At 38.4% G+C, this 18,865-nt stretch overlaps 1 protein-coding gene across 28 annotated transcripts in view; it reads right to left on the reverse strand.

The window, feature by feature from the left end:
* Positions 1–18,865, reverse strand: part of PHF20L1 (PHD finger protein 20 like 1) — an 86,323-nt gene that overhangs the window by 51,742 nt on the left and 15,716 nt on the right. For 8 of the 28 annotated variants that reach the window (XM_045453642.1, XM_045453624.1, XM_045453618.1 and 5 more), the window contains exons 3-8: positions 14,366–14,537; positions 14,136–14,220; positions 10,314–10,402; positions 9,969–10,058; positions 4,743–4,950; positions 4,015–4,143 (exon numbers count right to left, since the gene is read on the reverse strand). In XM_045453642.1, coding sequence (XP_045309598.1) covers positions 4,015–4,143; positions 4,743–4,950; positions 9,969–10,058; positions 10,314–10,402; positions 14,136–14,220; positions 14,366–14,537 — 773 coding nt within the window. The remainder of the gene's footprint in view (positions 1–4,014; positions 4,144–4,742; positions 4,951–9,968; positions 10,059–10,313; positions 10,403–14,135; positions 14,221–14,365; positions 14,538–18,865) is intronic. The other 20 variants (XM_045453625.1, XM_045453619.1, XM_045453630.1 and 17 more) reach the window with 5 other exon arrangements.

Genomic DNA, 18,865 nt, shown 5'->3' on the forward strand with positions numbered 1-18,865 from the left:
GTCCAGTCTGAGATAACAATCTATATAGTTTGCTCACACGATATTAAATGTAGATTTAAACGGGGGTGGGGGGAAAGCCAATATAGAAATAATTTTATAAAAATCTTACAAACCATAGATTCAATCCTGATTATATTAATATCACATCTGAACATAGTTTTAGATGACTGAAACAGATGTAGCATGGTGTATTTCCTTAACATTTAAAACCATGTTCATTAGGTTTTTCTTCTCTAGCTAATATTTTTGAGAATCAATACTACTGAAATAAAAAGAAAAATAATTAGGGAACCAAGTTCTTTTGCAGGGAAATGAGTAGAGTTTCCGCTTCTAATGTTTACTCAAACAGGACAAATATTTGGCTATTCAATCTATTAAATGTACCTTATATTTTGTTTCCTTTCATAGAGGTGGTAGAAATATTTTTTAAATCTCATCAATACACGGAAGAGATCTCAAATTACAAAAATAAGGTACTACAAGTTTTAAAAGAAACTAATTGAGACATATTTGCAAATTTAAATTAGAATATTACAGACCCAATTAATTAAAAGCAATTCCCACCTAATGGTTTGTGATGGAAAAACAAAGCTTTGTAATGTTCTTATAAAAAGTAATGGCACATTTAATAAAAACTACTCAAAATTAGATTAGAAAATTGCAATACTTGGAATTCAGTGAATTCAAATGCCTCAAATATGATCGAGAAAAAGCTTTTCACACTTTGTATACATGCTATCTTACAAAAGAGGTACCAGATACAAACAAGAGGACAAAAATAAAAGCCTCTGAAAGGTCTCTGATTACTGCTGCCTTAAGAGGCTGTCCAAAATCTGTTTTCCTGGCCTGTGAATATTCTGGGTAAAAATGCAATATCCTTAGAAAATGAGAAGAATTAGGTGAAAGGAAAGAGATACAAATGAAGTTAGTTTTACTTCTTTGAAAATGCTTATTAATTATATATCACTAAACAGGTCCATCTCCAGAAGAACATATCTGTAACGATCTTAACAGAATGCATTATTCAGTTTCAAGATGTTACGCAAATATCAGATACAAGTGAAATACCAAATATTCCTAAGTCCCACCCACAAAGTTGCAATTTCTCAATACTCTGCTTCAGCTGCAATATCACAGTTGTCTGCCTCTGCTAATAGGAATGCACAGAACAGAGGCCAGAGAACCCTGGGATGGCAAATGGCAGGAAGGACAAAGTAAGTCGTTAAATCTGTGCTCTCCTTTTCAACCAGGGATTCCAACACAGGGAATTCAGACAGAGGATTCAAACACAACATTCTTGCTGTGGGAAAAAGAGTCGAATATTCTTGACATTATTATCAGTAACATGCACGGGCCCGTTCCAACCTCTGGGTTTTTTCAAATTATTTTTAAAGTTCCTTAAGCTGCACAAACTTTCAGCTGGCTGAAATTCTAGGAACTCCTACAAGTTGTAGAATCAGACCATGTGCCAATTGCTGATGTCTCTTCTTTCGCTCCCTTGTCAATCTGTATTTTAAAATCTACTCAAATTTGCTTGCAGTCAGTCTGCTTGCAACTTTGTCCCAAAGCATGGGCTCTTGACTCGCTCCATAAAATCGTCAATTCTAAATCAGTATGCATAAAGTATATTAACTATCAATAAGGTATATCACATCATGAAAAACAAGTCTCTGGAAGGACATCTATACACTGTGCCACTACCGTTTCAGTATGTACTTATTTGGAAACTTCAAAAAAAGCCATCCTGTACCATCCCCTAAACAGAATTCACGTTTAGAATCTCTATAGCGTGTGACCATCGGGAAGTGAACAGAAAGAGTGAAGACGGGAATTAAATTTATCCAGTGGCTGATCTGCTTATTTCCAGCTAGAAAGATTTCAAAAATAAAAATGTGGAGTGGGGAGAAACACATCAGAGCAGCTAAGATGCTGCCATAATCACAGCCCTATTCCTCTCAGTAGCAAAGGGACAGACAGACACATGTTAAGTGAGCTTCATAAATTTAAAACACACCAAAACTCCATAACAAAATCACTATCCTTGTATTGTTCTCATCTCTTTGTATGGTCTGCAAATGAAATTTACTACACAGAGGCAAGCCTGAGTTTCAACCGTTGAAAATAGTCTTATAAGATCTATTATCTTTTTGCAGGATATAATTGCAACATGAAAAGAGAAACAGATGAACTATTAAAAGGATTACCATACATTCAAATTTTCAAAGTAAGTAAAGGGGAAAAAACCATAATGGCTTCACATCCGTGAAATCTTACTCTTTTCTACTGCTGCCAAACTATCACTTGTTCTTTCGAGATTCCCAAGGGGAAGTAAGGACAAAGTCCCTCCACCTTGTGTTACTAAGCAACCAATATTAGAACTTCCTTGAGACACAAGGTAAAATGATTTTTTCCCCGCTATTTATTGTCTTTTCAAGGCCACATGTAAATAACACATTGTTGTGGACTGAGCTATTTTCTTCTTTTATTTCTTTAAATGCCGGGCTTGAACTTCTCAGTAAGGCACATGTAAGAATATACTGCCTGAAACTAAAAGCAGGTTATCCAGACTGCAGGAAAACCCTCGAGGCTGGTAAGCTGGCAGGCACACCGTGTGAGTCAGCGTCAGCGTCAGGGTCATGTCCATCTCCCTCGGGCTTGGCCCCTGGTCTTGGCCCCTGCGGGAGCGTGGCTCTAGTCTTGGTAGCACCGGAGCCGGAAGCGCTTTCCTCTTCTTCCCCCTGCGCACGCAGCCCTAGTTTCCATTCTGCTAGAGCCAAACTGAAGTCTCAAGCTGCCATCGGAACAACAATCACCGGATGACATTCTGGCTTTCTCCGAAGCTAACAGTTTCTAAGGAAAGGGTGCAATGGGTGAATTGATTTGAAATATTTCCTGTCCTGGGGCCAAAATATCCTTTATCAGCAAAAGGCACAAAAATAATAACAAACGGAAAGACTAAATATTCTCACCTGCTGAAACCAATCATAATCACTTAAGAAGAACACTGCGATAAAACAGTGGTTCTAAAGAACCCTCAGCTGCAGTCACTTTTCAACGGGATTCTATTCTTCAGGAAATGGTCAGAATGTTTAATTTACATGTATTCTTTGATCTGACAGTGAAACCAAGCTTCTTCAAATTATTTAAAAGAATGCCAACAAAGGTTTATACAGCTTTATTAGGCCAAAGACACTAAAAACCATTTTGTCCTTAAAATAAGAACATACGATTGAATAATTAAAAGTATCTTAACTCTCCTTTTAACATATACTCAGAAAAATTAAACATGTTTACAATTTCTTTGTAAAGAATCGCTAGAATCGCTAGGCTGAACAGGCCCTGCAAGTGATGGGGCCCTGGCATGACTGACCCTGCTTCCAAAGCTTTTCCCATGACCACTAACCACACCAAGACTGCCAGAGTTCTCGGCGTCCTAACACCCTACACTTCCTAGATTAAGGCAGGCATCGAGAAACAGGATGAGATTCTAGGAACCAACCTGAAGATGAAAAGTGTAAGAAACTTCTAGAAGTACTTTTACTTTGGGAATACAGATTCAGGACCTGAATTCAGTGGAGCATCCATCTTTCCAGCCATACTTGCTGCCATCTTTAATGAGCCCAGGCAAGAGTAAGGTTTGTGTAGTAACATTTAGAACCTCAGAGACTGTGACCCCATCAGGCTGACAATAGCAGGTAATCTGAGCCTTAACGGAAACTACTCCTGCCACCAAGGTGATTTAAAAACTATGGAATTTTATCTCATTTGATCCTATCCACCCTCACAACATCCCTGTGAGGTAGGCAGAAAATAGGTGACAGTTTTCACATTTCATAATAGAAAAAGCTGACAGTGTTGAAGGATGTTGACTTTGAAGAACCATAAAGTACCTGTCTTCCTTGTTAAGCAGTTTGTTACACTAAAACAAAAGATACATTTTGCTTTATTAAAAACAAACTACCCTAAAATCAACCCCTCCATTCCCCCCAAACCAAAAGAATCATTGTAGTTTACCAGTAATCTTGTTAAGTCGAGCTCTCTTTGCCTGAAATGAGTTGCCTTGGTTATTTTTCCTCTTGTTTGATAATGTGCTCTCTGGCTGTGGAAAGACCATCTTTGGAACGTTCTCTACATGAAGTCCTACTTTTAATAGAATACATATATGAGAGTTTATCTAGAATCCAAAGTTAAAACACATGATTTTTTTTTAAAATAGCAAAATAGTAAAAATGCTTTGCACTTATGGTTTTTTTTTTTTTTTTGTAACCCAGTGCTTGACATAGAACTTCAAACAACACAAATTTCTCCAGACTGAAAAACTAGAAATAAAAAACTACCAAGTAGTTATTCTTTAGGAAAGAAAAGCAGGAAGAAAAGGACTTACTGCTTTTCCCATATTACATACCAAAACACATGCAGAAGCATTTAAAAAGTTAAAGAAAAAAAAACACACACAAAACAAACAAAAACTCCAAAGCCTACTAACAAGAACTTAAAAGTCAAGATCTGAACCCATTTCTATTCAAGAATACTGAGGGCACCTATTATCCAGTACCCATGTTAGACCAGTTATCTCTGGCTCCGTTACACGCTACAAAAGTTAACCATTTATGCTGGGGTGGGGGGGGGGGGAGCCCAATCATTTAACCACACCCCCAAATCACAGGTAGCCAGGGGTTCTGGCTTACTCACTATGAGAGTTCACCCTGCCATAGGAATGAACGTAAGAACATATTTTGTACCAAATGTTTCACTAGATGTGGGCAGATCTTCCTTCTTCTCAACTTCTGATGAGGCTATAGAAGTTGAAGTCTCTTCCTTCTTTGAAGGTACTTTAAACCATTTCCTCTCATCTTTGTCTTTATTGCTGTTAGCGCTGGTGCGAGGTTTGTTCCCTGTTTTATTCTTGGCTGCAGCTGCAGCAGCTGCTTTGACTAAAGCTATCCAATCCTCCAAAGGAAAAACACAAAACATGTAAAGTATTAAAAAATTAATCAAAATTTAATTACACTAATAAAAACACGTATCACATTTTCAAAGCTACTCCCGCACAAATATAAAAATCGAATTAATTACATTTACAAGATAAATCATCAACATGGTAATTATCAAATTTAATGATCTAATGGCTTAGTGGGATTATATAACCCCTCATGAAACAGGTAAATATTCAATAACAAATATTCCTTCGCTATTATTTTCAGAGGAATAAAATCTAAAATAAAAGGGAAACCCTTTAACAAATATGGAACATTACATGACATTCTGTCTCAGTACTTTAGATTTAAATGGTAAACTGTGTTTCTTTTCTGAATACAACAAATCGTAGAAGAAATGAGAGAAAAATGCTTATGTTGCAATTCTGCAAAGGTTATAAGAAATGCACTCCCAGTGAACAAATTACTATTCTTGCAAGAAGAAGTATGGACAATTTCACAGAATTCAAGATATGATTTAATTAATTTTTAAAGCTTTGACAGCTTGGACACCAACGTATCACAACAGCTTAATATTACTAGTTAAAGAAAAAAAGAGCCGCGTGATTTGACCAAGGTGTCTTACGTACATACATACGGTCAGGCTCCAGACTAATTTCCCTCACTCTATGACTTCCTGGATTTGTGCTGATTACCACTCTTCTGCAATGCAAGTATTTATTCTTCCTGTGTTTATATTTAAAGTTAACTGCTACATAATTTTTCTAAACTAAAAATGCTTATTGTAAAAAATACAGAGGGGCTCCTGGGTGGTTCAGTCTTAAGCATCCGACTCTTGATTTCAGCTCAGGTCATGATCTCAGGGTCAAGAGATCAAGCCCCACATCAGGCTCTGCACGGGAGGTGGAGCCCGCTTGAGATTCTCTCCCCCCAATCCTGCCCCTCCCCCGTGCTCGCTCGCGGTCTCTCTTAAAAAAAAAAAAAAAAAGGAACTATGTAAGAAACGTGGTGCTAACATTTAAATTTTCACAACCGAGAAAATTTTCTTACAACAAGTATTTGTAGTATTTCTACAAAGTATTTCTATTAATCTTCCTCTAAGGCCACTAAGCTTCAAAGAGACCAGCTCAAATTCAACCAAAATGGATAATACACTAAATTTTTAGTCCAAGTAACTAAAAACTACTTCTCAACATCAAATACATTTACTTCACAAGTTATATTAACAAACCTCAATCATTAGTCAATAGAGGCTGATGGTTGCTCAGTCTTGAAAATACATAGTGAAGACAATAAGCCACTAAAAATAAACAACCAACAAAGAGAACCCGTGTTTCTTTCTCTCCCCCATGATTGAAATGAACTAAAACTATCGTATGATTGCACCAAACTATTCATTCACCAAAGTTCTGTTCAACACCTTGCTACATGTGCCAGGAAGCACGCTAAGCAGTCATGAGACATCGATTTATAAAAGATGCTGCCTGAAAGGACTTAAAACGCATGAGCCCCGGAGTCACCACATCTTTGTTCCTGCCTGGAGAATGCCCAGCATCTATCTTCCTCAGTACTTAAACTGTGTCCCCAGTACATGTCTTATTAGAAAGCAAATTAAGACACAGGTGTAAAATACAGATTTATGTCTCTAGTTGGCAAAAAAACAAAAACAAAAACAAAAACAAAAAAACACCTCAAAACAAACCAGATAAACCAATATTGTCCAACCCCATGTTTACTTAGAGCCACGTTTTTTTGGTCCTACCTGTAAGGAATTGAAAGGCAAATAAAATTAACTATAAGACAGTGTGATAGGAGAGGCAGTGGAGGAATAAACAAAATACCATGGAAGAACAAAACAGAAAAGATTAATTGTGACTTAAGAGAAAGGCTAATGGAAAGCTTCAGGGAACATGACAGAGGAGCTGAACCCTACAGCAGATATCTTTGAGGCAAAAGGCAGAAGGAAAGGCATCCAAGGGCACCGCAAGCAAGAAGGAAACCATTAGACAAAGTCGTGACAATCAGAATACGTGCAAATAGGCACAAGGGGCGGAAGTGGTCTGGGGAGCCCAAGTGCTACATCTAGGTTGAACTCTGAGACTGACATTACAGTACTAGAGAAAGAAAGCACCAATGAAACAGACAGTAATCAACAACGCAGAAAGAGAAACAAAAGTACAACCAGACAAGCAAAGTGTTAAATTCAGCAGAGATCTGTACAGTCTTATTAAGAGCAGAGTGCTTAATTTTGGGTTCCACGTTGTGGGAAAAATTTTAAGTTAATGTTACAGAAATGCTGAAAAATGCCAGACTCCAGCTCTTTCCTCTTTCCAATGAACAGCAAACTGGGAGAGATTCGTGTTGTATCTCTTAAAGTGCAATTAGATATTTTTTAAAAGTTCCTGATCATGTGACTTGTTAATCATGGAATCAATGCAGTTGTGTCATTAAAGAATTCTCCCATTAATTTGTCCTTCTATTTGTCATTTATTTGGTTTATTTATATTTTTTATTTTATTTTTGTTTTTTTTTTTTTAACGTTTTATTTATTTTGGGGACAGAGAGAGACAGAGCATGAACGGGGGAGGTGCAGAGAGAGAGGGAGACACAGAATCGGAAACAGGCTCCAGGCTCTGAGCCATCAGCCCAGAGCCTGACGCGGGGCTCGAACTCACGGACCGCGAGACAGTGACCTGGCTGAAGTCGGACGCTTAACCGACTGCGCCACCCAGGCGCCCCTATATTTTTTATTTTAAAGAGAGCACGCGCGAGCTGGGGAGAAGGGCAGAGGGAGGGAAAGGGAGAATCCTAAGCAGGCTCCATATTCAACACAGAGCCCAACACAGGACTCAATCCCACAACCCAGGGATCATGACCTGAGCCAAAATCAAGAGTCGGACATTCAACCGACTGAGCCAGCCAGGCATTCCCCTCTTCTACTTTTAAATAGGTAAGATTCACTATTAAAAATAACTGGTGTGGGGGCACCCGGGTGGCTCAGTCGGTTGAGCATCTGACTTCGGCTCAGGTCATGATCTCACAGTTCATGGGTTTGAGCCCCGCGTCGGGCTCTGACAGCTAGGAGCCTGGAGCCTGCTTCGGATTCTGTGTCTCCCTCTCTCTGCCCCTTCCCCGCTCATGCTCTGTCTCTCTCTGTCTCTCAAAGATGACAAACGTTAAAAAAAAATTTTTTTTAATAACTGGTGTGATCTTTCCACGAATTAGAACTCATGATATGCTTCAAAGTTCCCTGTAGGTAACAGAGCAGCACAAGATATGGAGTATGCTGGAAACCAGATGGGAGTTCAGAGTTACTCTGCACATGATGCCTAAGTGAAATTTTAAGTCAGTCACTCAATTCCCTAAGTTCTGAATTCCTCAGATGTGAAATAGAAGTATCAGTTACAGCTATGTCAAAGGATCTGCTATGGGAACCCAATTTAATAATGTATGCAGAACAAAGTTTCATAAACAGTACAGGACCTTATGAGCAAAGCTTTAATACTAGTGAGTTTTACACCAGCACACTTGCAAAAAGACAAGATAGGATAGAAAAAGCCACAGGAAGTTTAGAGAAGAGTATTTCCATATTGCATCTACTTATCCTTTGCTAGTTTCATAAATTTACTGTATATCTTTACAAAGGAATTCTCAAGGTACTAAAAATTTAGAAAATATATGCAAAGTTGGATTCTCTCAGCACTTCCCACACAACACCTGACTTAGTCTATTTCCTACATGAAAACAAGTCAAAACTTTTTGGGAAACAAAGACACTTTGAAAAGAGAGCATTTTATAAAAAAACAATTCTACAAATATTTTTAGCGTGCTTGTGATTAAAAATTATGAAGAAAAATGTAAATTAAGGATATAGTGCTACCCGTGTTCTTTCAATAGTTTATATTCAGGATTGATTTTAACGCTCACACACATCATAATGTAACTACTTATTAAAAGTAAACACCCAATACATCCAATGAATTTTTATAACTTGTAATTTTACCACAAACCAAACTGGCTCAGTATCTCACGTTGGAAAAAAATGAAGTTTTAGAGTTAGTGCCATCTCACAAACATGTGAATAACCAGAATAATAAAGAATAGCCTTAAAGCAAAAAAAAAACAAAAAAAAACAAAAAAAAAGAGAGAGAGAGAATTTTGTTTAATTAAACAGGCACATATTAAGTTCCCGATGTTTTAATCTTTCTATGCAGTAACCAAGAAATCACACCACTGAATGCTTAAAGGAACGTTTTATTTATACATACAAGTAGGAAGACACAAAGCAATTTCCCGGTCAAAAGCATTCCCATTTTAAACTACATTTCCATATTAACTGGGGAAGAAATGCCAGCTGATCACTGCAACACTAAATTTTTAAAAAGCAGGTGATTTAAAACGATCACACTTCTCAGAAGATAGGAGGAATTTTTTTTTTTTTTTTTTTTTTATTGCAGTGATCCACATTTCTAGATTACTAAATGTATACACTTGGCTGGAGCTGACCAGATGATTTCAACACGTTTCAGAATGACATTTTTCACTGCACAGTATGGAACAAATACAAGCGTATTTCCATATTAGACACTTTCATAGGTTACTTTCAATTCTAAAAATTAATTGTAGGTCCAGGTGCTGAAAATCCCAAATAACAGCAGAACATAAAAGAAAATATTTTAAATTTCTAGTGGCACCTTTTCTCTCCAGTGTTTCAGGAAACATACTCAACCAATGGAATCATGGTTTTCACTTCATCCCAGACTCTCCTTCCAATGCTTACCGTTCATCATTCTTGCTTTGAGCAGTGACAAGGCATTTTAACACACTGCTTACATCCTATGACTCACAGAGCCCTACCTGAAGCAGCCTACAGAGTGTCAGGTAAGCGCCTTTTAAAAGAAGATGAATGACTATGATTTATAAAAGGAAAGAAGATAAGAAACTCAATATAAAATTTTATATTAAAAATTAACTTTCTAAATGATACTATATACCAGGAAAAACAAAACAAAATTAAAAAAAGGCACTTACCTCACTTCCCATAGACTGGTTCCACGATCCAGCTGGGTCGATAGGACAACACCAGCTTAGTGGATGCTGGGATTTCACCTGGAACAGAAACTAGTGACCTATAACTTTAGCAGGTCTAAAGCCAAAGAAGCAAAAATCAAGTGTATAATTTATCTTACATTCTAAGCTTCTTTTTCTTGCTGCTATTTGGGGCTATCAGCACATAATCCTACAATTAGTTCCCTTTAATATATATATGTATATATATACATGTATCTTTTTTTTTTTTTTTTTTTTTTTTTTTTTGATTGGTCACCATTCAAGAAGACATCCCTTTGGGTAGCTAGGAATGCTGAACTCTCTTACCTGCCCCTTAGCATCCTCGGGCATGGCTTTAATGTGCATTCTTTTTAAACAACGAATTACTCCATCGTAAAACTGAACTGTGAATGTTCCTAAAACGGGAGCAAGTCAGAATCATTAGAAAATACAACTGAATCTTATAGCAACACTTGAAACCTAACAAGTAACGCCCTAACAGAAAGAAACACACTCTGATCGCAGTAACTGCACACACACACCCGTTAAGAACTGCAGGAAGTTGGAGTTTATTTTCTCTTCCCTTCTAATAAGATCATTACTTACAAACATATATAATATTTCCATAAGAATTATCATTTGCTCTCTTTGGAAGTTTCTTTCCAAGTAACAGAGAGAAAGAACTGATATGGGGGAAAAATCATTTATTCAGGAAAAGATTATTCCTTTCACCGTATTAGTGAACTGGTAAATAAGAATTAGATCCACAGGCTTTTAAGCCAGAAAATACTTTACGGACCATCTACATGAAAGTGTTCCTGTGCAGATCAGAACACTGATTTCCAGGGAGGCTGAACGCTGCACCCACAGCAGTCAGCTGAACAGCAGCACAGCTGTAACCAACCCCCCATCCTGAGGCCTTTCCCACTAACTCAACCTGCCTTCAGGACGCAACACCCTGCCTTAATGACAACCACAAAGTATATTCAGGTTTTGCCACAGAGTCCATGCTTTCAAGGCAATAAAAGTCAGTACTGCCACAAAGCATAAATTACGTAGATTTTATACTTAAGAAATTCCAACGGTTTTGTATCATTTCCTGTACAAATGATGGCTGAGAGCCCCTTTAAGTAAACATGTACTGGACCTTTACAAAACAAGTCAAAACAGTAAGTGTCATAATTGGTATCACTGGCTTTGAACTTGGCACCAAACCCGACATATATCTACAAAACATTTTCCTTAATTTTGTAATGTGAACATCATTTCATTTCATGTTTTCTGTGATTAGCATAATTCACAGTGTTGGACGTATAAGGATCTAAACCCAAGTCATTGAAAAAAACTGATGAGCTGAGTAACCAGGACGTAAAGACACTGAGAAAGCGTTGAGACTACCGAACCCCACGTGCACCTGACACCTGACCACCGCCACCCTGCAACGGCCTGAACTCCTCCTGCGGGAACCGGCTTCCAGATGAGAGCAGGTTCCACGCCACCCCAGCCGGGCACTCATCCCTCCCTGCTGCTGATCACACCGGTGCCGCCCTTGTGACGCCTTCCTCCTTTCCTCCCTCAGCCTACTCTTAGAGGATCAGCTCTTCAAATCCCACACGTGACATGAACACTTCCCCATCCCCTCTGGTTTACACATTCGCCCTTCCTCTTCAACTTCTCTAAGACTTATTACAAACACGTAAACGTTCGTATCTGCAGGTTTTGTTTAGCTCTTACAGTGAACAGAAGGCCTCCTGAAGGCTTCCTTTGCCTTTGCCTTCTCTTGGCGGGGGCGGGGAGAATGCGCATGGCGGGCAGGCTCATCCGTCACGTGGGACACACGGAAATCGCAAAATAAAGACCTCTAGTGGAGATATTTTAAAAAGAAATCATATCTGCTAACACTTCACTAAGGGTGCACTCAAACTGCTCCCAAAACGGCAGAGACTGCAGTGAGCGTCACCGCTCTTCCACGAATACAAGCCTTATTTTCTGTGCTCTATGCCCATGGACAAATGGGATGGGACAAAATAGGATGGCTCTGCTTCTGAGTGCACTGCATGTGTGTGTACACGTGTACTTGTATGTGCTACACTCCCAAGGAGTGTAAGCACGGAGACAAGATCTCAGAGCTCTCCACACTCAAAGAAACGGCTCTTCATCAAAATACAGAGTGTTGGGGCGCCTGAGTGGCTCAGTCGGTTCAACGTCCCATTCTCGACTTAGGCTCAGGTCAGGATCTCACAGTTCATGAATTCGAGCCCGCATCAGGCTCAGTGCTGACAGCGCAGAGCCTGCTTGGGATTCTGTCTCCTTCTCTCTCTGCCCCTCCCCCACTTCCTCTCTCTCAATCTCTCTCTCTCTCTTTCTCTCTCTCAAAATAAATAAACATGAACTTTAAAAATATAAAATGGAGAGTGTTGTTTAATTTTGCATCATCTTCTTTTATTTTGGGTGGATCCTATTAATTATCCCAAAGAATTGATCCGTTACTGCCTCCTTTCTTTCCACAACCTGTTGCTGACTGCCCACATGCTATAAACCTGGAGGGCCCGTGTGTATTAGACACAGTAACATGGGCTCCGTAACAGAGCTCTCAAGAAGCTAAGTGCACAGTGAGGTGAAGCATACCAGGAAAGGAAAAGTAACCTGCAAACCTAACAGAGACGTCCCTCAACTCCTGCAGGAGGAAGGTGACCGGTGGTGGTAAAATCATAGCCATATCTGTTATTTCAATTCCTTAAAACAATAAACTGGAATAGGACTTTATAAAGTTGTATCATAATTTTTTGGTAGACAACACTGATTTGCTTTTTCACACCTAACATTCTTTAATATGTCTCTTTTTAAATGTTTTCCTCTTTTGTCTCCTCTTACTTCCCATGTTTTCTCAAGTTTGTTGTTACTTTAAACCCTCAGCTTAACTCCCTTCCACGTTTCTTTCCCATCACCTCCAAAAAAAGTCAAATTCTGTAGCAAGATTACAAGACATTCCATACGCAGATCCCTGCTTCTCTCTCCCAGCTCTTCTGATATTCTACTCCCTTCAAAGGACTCCTTCACTCCAGTTACAACGAAGTCTTGCAGTTCCTAAAAAGCGGCGGGCCTCTCTTCTATTCTTCTGCAATATGCCATTTCATTTCTTTTGTCAGAAAAGCCTTTCGTTCCCTCTTTAGCTGACCTGTTTGTCTTTCGGGTTTAAAGTGCCCCCTTACTTAAATCCTTCTCTTGCAAAGAAGCTGTCACTCAATGTGTGTTTCTTTAGTAAACGGAAGGGATGAGTGGTCAAGTTTAAGAAACAATTGTTACAGAAAACGGATGTATTCTTGACTTGGAAATATACTTACAAGTATTTCACAACTTATTAAAATGAGATTTTTAAGCAAGAAATTTAAAAAATAAAATAGTTAAGCATAGTTCCAATACTAATTTAAATACTAATTCTCATGCCTTTCCAAATTCCTCAGTCTTCAAGTCCTGTTTTCTTAAATACATTATACGCCCCACAGATTTATTAGCCTTGGCCACACAAACACACCCGATTCCTGTGTTATTTTCAACATCACTGGTCAGTTCAGTAATTTCTGCTCAATATGAATGTTTAGATGCCACAAAGGCTATCGGGAAATTTCCCTTTCAATTATTCACAGAAACTAAGAAAAAAGGGGCAGTGGAAAAAGGCAATAAAGGAAATCCTCAAACTGATAAATTCCCACATTCTTTCCTCAGAAAAAAACACTGTACTGTATTTTACTTCCAAGTTGAACTGACTTGAATTTTCCTGTATCCTTAACCTTCCTTAACACTCTGGATGAGTTGCTCATAAAAATAACTTGGCCGGCAAACTGGAAACAGAGAAGGAGAAATAAAATGCACATAATATAAGCCTGTCAACTAAAAGCTGAACAATTTTAACCAACTTTCACACTTCTAATTTAAACAGTTTATTTAGGTGGTAAGCAGATCATGTATCATGTTATTCTATACGATATGTAACAATGAAATACTCCCAGAAAAGAGTATTAGCAGGCAATTCATTAAGTATAAGACAGACAGAAGTAACAGTGGTAACAATTACAAGAATTAAAATTAGAAACAGTTAAATTTTACTATCAATCCCATTTTAAATCTAAGATCATTTCAAATACATACCTTCTTTGTTAATTGCTTCAATCTTGGCAGGGTAATAGCGACAGTCTGTCCAACGAGCCAAAACTTCTTCTCCAGCTTTAAAATCCTATTTTAAACAACTTTTAAGATCAATACCATGTATAATAAATAAGCATTTCCTTTATAAAAACAAGCTTTTGTAATATTTAACAGAATTCCTTTTAGAATATGTCATTACACATCTAGCAAACGGGAAGAAGATTGCTACTTACAAAGAAATCTTCCTCATCTTTTAGCCCTTCTTTTCTTAATGCGGGTCTCTCCAGGGGTCTCAACCTATTGCTATCCCAGTAAATCCACTCATCATAACGATGACTCCAACGCTCAAAATGGACCAACATCTTGCCCTCCTCATAGTCGATTTTTTCAATCCGTGACGGATACCTCCAAGATAAAAAGGAGCTTCACATCAAGAGAAAATTCTTACATTTGTTTACACAAAGTATTAAAAAGGATAATTTAACTGAAAACACTGCTTACCGTTAAATCCATAAACAAAACGATATGGGTCCATATTTTTAAACAATTGAACCAACAAAGGTTGCTTTATTATTATTTGTCTTTAATGTCTGGTCTCAATATCCAGTGAAATAAATACTTCAGGGGTGCCTGGATGGCTCAGGTTATGATCTCGCAGTTTGTGAGTTCGAGCCCTGCCTCGGGCTCTGTGCTAACAGCTAAGAGCCTGGAGCCTGTTTCAGATTCTGTGTCTCCTCCTCTCTCTGCCCCTCCCATGCTCATGCTCTGTCTCCCTCTGTCTCTCAATAATAAGTAAATGTTAAAAAAGTTTTTTAAAAAAATACTTCAATACATTCCCAGTGGAACTATAAATTACCTGCACTGTTTTTAATTGGAAAACACACTTCAAGAGCCTTAACAGATTGCTACTTTTTGACTCAATCATTACAAATCTGGAACTATACATACAAAACATTAATAAAGAAAATACAAGCCACCTAAAAATATGGTTAGAAAAAAATACAAACAACGGCATACCCACTGAATGGAAAGTTATAGTCTTTAAATGTGGTATCTGCAAAAAATTTACGTAGGGAAATGTAAAGTAGCAGCACTGTGTTCAGCAGAATTATAAGTAAAACAAATTTGTCTGGCAAAATATACCAACATGTTCATTTGTCTCTTTATGACACAAAATCACTTTGTTTTTTCTATTTCTCTGTACTTTCCAATATTTTAAAATGCACATCAGGGTGCCTGGATGGCTCAGTCGGCTAAGCATCCGACTTTAGCCCAGGTCATGACCTCACAGTTCATGGGTTCAAGACCCACATCAGGCTCTGAGCTGTCAGCACAGAGCCTGCTTCCAATTCTGCGTCTTCCTCTCTCTTTCTCCCCCTCCCCTACTTGCACTCTGTCTCTCTCTCTCTCAAAAACTAAAAATAAATAAATAAATACATAAAATGCACATTAATGATAGTAGAGGAAAAGCTCAGTTAAACTTTAAATTCTGAAATATAAAAACAACAGTACACTGTTCTGTCTCTCTGTGATGACTCTCCTACGTTAAAATCTAAAATAGAAATTAGTTAACTTGAAACTTTCAACAAGGAAAATTGCCTCATCCTTCCTAATGTACTGCATTAAATGTTCACAGATGACTCAAAAGTTTTTAAAAACTATCATTAAATAACCGTAAGAATTCAACAGTAGCACATAGATGATTCAGCCCTAATAGTTTATTTCATATTTTTGCTAGTTTGTGATAAATCTGGAATTTTTCTTCTCCCTATAGAAAACTGGCTTTCAGCATAAGCACGACAGACCTTACAGAGCTTCGAAATTCAGGAACTGATTACTATAAGCTTTGTATCACTCATGCTATTCAAAGCTTCTTCAGCATTTCAAGGGCCCTGAATCCTCCTCTGGGGTAGCTTCCTAGCTCCGGTGTAGGTTGGGTTTTCCCACTTGGGGTCTCCTCAAAAACACCACGCACCCACGCTAAGTCAAACATTCGTGCTTTTGTACCTTCCGTCCTTTTGGCCCAGCCCTGGGCGGCCTCCCCTTCCCCTTTCTACTCCTCATTCCAGACCCGGTTGAATGTGCAACCCCCTCCCCCCGCCCCTGCAGCCCTCCCTGCACCCACCTGGCCAGAACCATCTCAGGGCAGGCTCCCAAACCGTGTGCTGCAGAGCATTTACAGCCCTTGCAACGTTAAGACCCGTGACACACAGAAAGGGTCTGATGGCTAAACAGCCTGGGAAAATACTGGCTAAAAAGTTTAATTCTTTTCTTTATTGAAAGACTTCTCGGTCTTGTCAACAACATAGAGATGAAACATTCACTAGTACTGAAGTTAAAGAAATATGTAATCCTTTTATCACGGAACATTTATTAACATCTCTCGTGCTAGCAGACATCTAAGGGACTCGATTTTAGAAGCTACTCTGGCCTGTGAGCTTCAAGGAATAACAGTCACGTCCATCGTTGCATCCCCCAGCATCTAGCCGAGTGACAGACACAGCATGAGCCGCCACTCGGGGAAAGTTCAGAATGAGTGAGAAGTGACCTTAAAGACCACCTGCATGTTTCTTCATAACTAAGAAGACTGTCGACCTTACAGCCCTAAGTTAGAGCTTACTCTTAGTCTTTTGGGACGGGGGGAGGGGGGGTGGCGTGGATGAGGAAACATTCTGTTAAAGAAAGGCAGAAAAACAAGAAAACCCCAAAACCCAGGGAACTAACATACTCCCCAAGGTGAACACACTGACCCTACCCACTCAGAATCAGTGCCGTAATGCCGGTCTCTTGCAACACTGCTCTGATTGTATGTTTTTGTTCCTCTGGTTTTTACAACATAAAAACGGTCAACAGTGCCGAGGGAAGCCTAGAGGCCAGGTTGCCCTTTAGTTTATTTTCCAACGCTCACCAGCCACTTCACCACTATAAAAAGAGATTTTCTTTCAACTATAAAAATGAATAAATTTATACTTCCACGTGTTTATTATCACACCTTTTTATTGTTGAGCAAAACATTAGGGGTTTATCCTCTAAGTTCCTTCAAATTCTAAATGTAAACAACTCCACATATTTAAAACATTTCTCAAAGTGAAAATGGTCCACAGGAAGAGTCCAACACATCTTTATTTTCATAACATGACTGAATTCAGCACAGAGTCAGAATCTAAATAAGTTCATATAATTTAAATCTGAACTGCACTTTTAAGTAACTTACAGTTTTCCTAAAATCTTTCAAATTCTGTTTCACTGACAGGATGCCTGATGCAACAACCAGACTTGTGGGGAAGTGCTTCAGGATAATTTACAGTATATTATACTCTTTCCATAAATATCCAGAGATGGAGAGGTAAACTTCAGATGAAGGCCAACAATTAAAGTAACACACATACCCAAGATTCATATCTCTTTTCATTCTTACAATGTTTACTAATCAAATTCTGAATCTTAAATAAAGGAGCCATAAATATTACCATTATTAACAATGACTGAATTTCTGTTCAGTCAACACATATTTGGGCATCTAATAAGATTAAGGAACTTGCTAGGCACTGTTGGTAGGTAAAAAGGAAACATAATTAACTGCTGTCTTCAAGGAGCTTAGCTTAGAGTCAGACAAGGAGAGAGATGACTCAGAATATTTACATGTATGTTAGGCTCTCTGTTCTTTCCTTACTGAGTGTCAACTACTCTTTATATACCTTTTCTCCTTGGATCCTGGTAACCATCCAAGGTATAGATAACACAGTCCCCATTTCACAGATGACTGTCCAAGAATACACATGGCAGAGCATTCGCAGCCAAAACCAACTGGCACAAAAGCCTACAGGAGAACTGGGATAAGGCCCGTATCAAAGTAACTATATCATATATGGTAAACTGCTAAGTATATATAAAAATTTTCCGTAAGATGCTATTAACAGTTCAGAGAAAACTGGGGAGTGCACTGAATGTTCTTGGGAGACCTAATCTACATCGGTCTTAGTAACAGCCTCCAGGACTTAGACCTAATGAGCCTGGTACAAACAAAGGTAAAGTATACACACTTTCAGTTTGTCAATGTTCATTTACTTAAAGCCAAAGTCAGGCAACCAGCCAGATAATGAGGATTCAGAGACCAGCAGAATGACATTTCTGTCCTCAAGAACCTCATGATCAGACACTGGGAGGCAGTTCAAGGAAACCACTTCTTCTGGCTAGACTATGAAATAAGCAATCGGGTGAATAAAGGAGAATAGTGGGACATCAGATTGGACTTGTTAGCTAGGTTCAAACTGAAGGGCTCTATAATAGCAAAGTAATGAAATGCTCCATCATTCTAGAAACAACAGGAAATCCCTTACTTTGGTTCTCAGTTATACTTTAGAAAAAAAAAACAACAACATCAAGATCTCTGCTATACATGTCAAATGCACAAAATGGCAAATTAACAGACAGTTCTATATAAAGAAGTGATTTCCCTATTCTAGCAAATGGCCCACAGTAATAATGCTTTGATACACACAATGAATGAAAAATAACATTGAAAAAACGTATTTACAAATGCCTCTCTATCTTGACCTACAGCACAATCATTTTGATGTACAATTTAGTTTTCATTATAATTGAGTGTGAATGGAATGTAAAATTTTTCTAATGAATTTGGAAGATGTAGTGACAATGTTTTTGTTTTGCCATTTTTTTAAAGGCTACATCATGGAAAAGTGTTAAAGAACAGTGATTAGGCTGAGTCCCAG

The sequence above is a fragment of the Leopardus geoffroyi genome, chromosome C3, assembly GCF_018350155.1.
Source record: "Leopardus geoffroyi isolate Oge1 chromosome C3, O.geoffroyi_Oge1_pat1.0, whole genome shotgun sequence".
Taxonomy (NCBI): Eukaryota; Metazoa; Chordata; class Mammalia; order Carnivora; family Felidae; genus Leopardus; species Leopardus geoffroyi.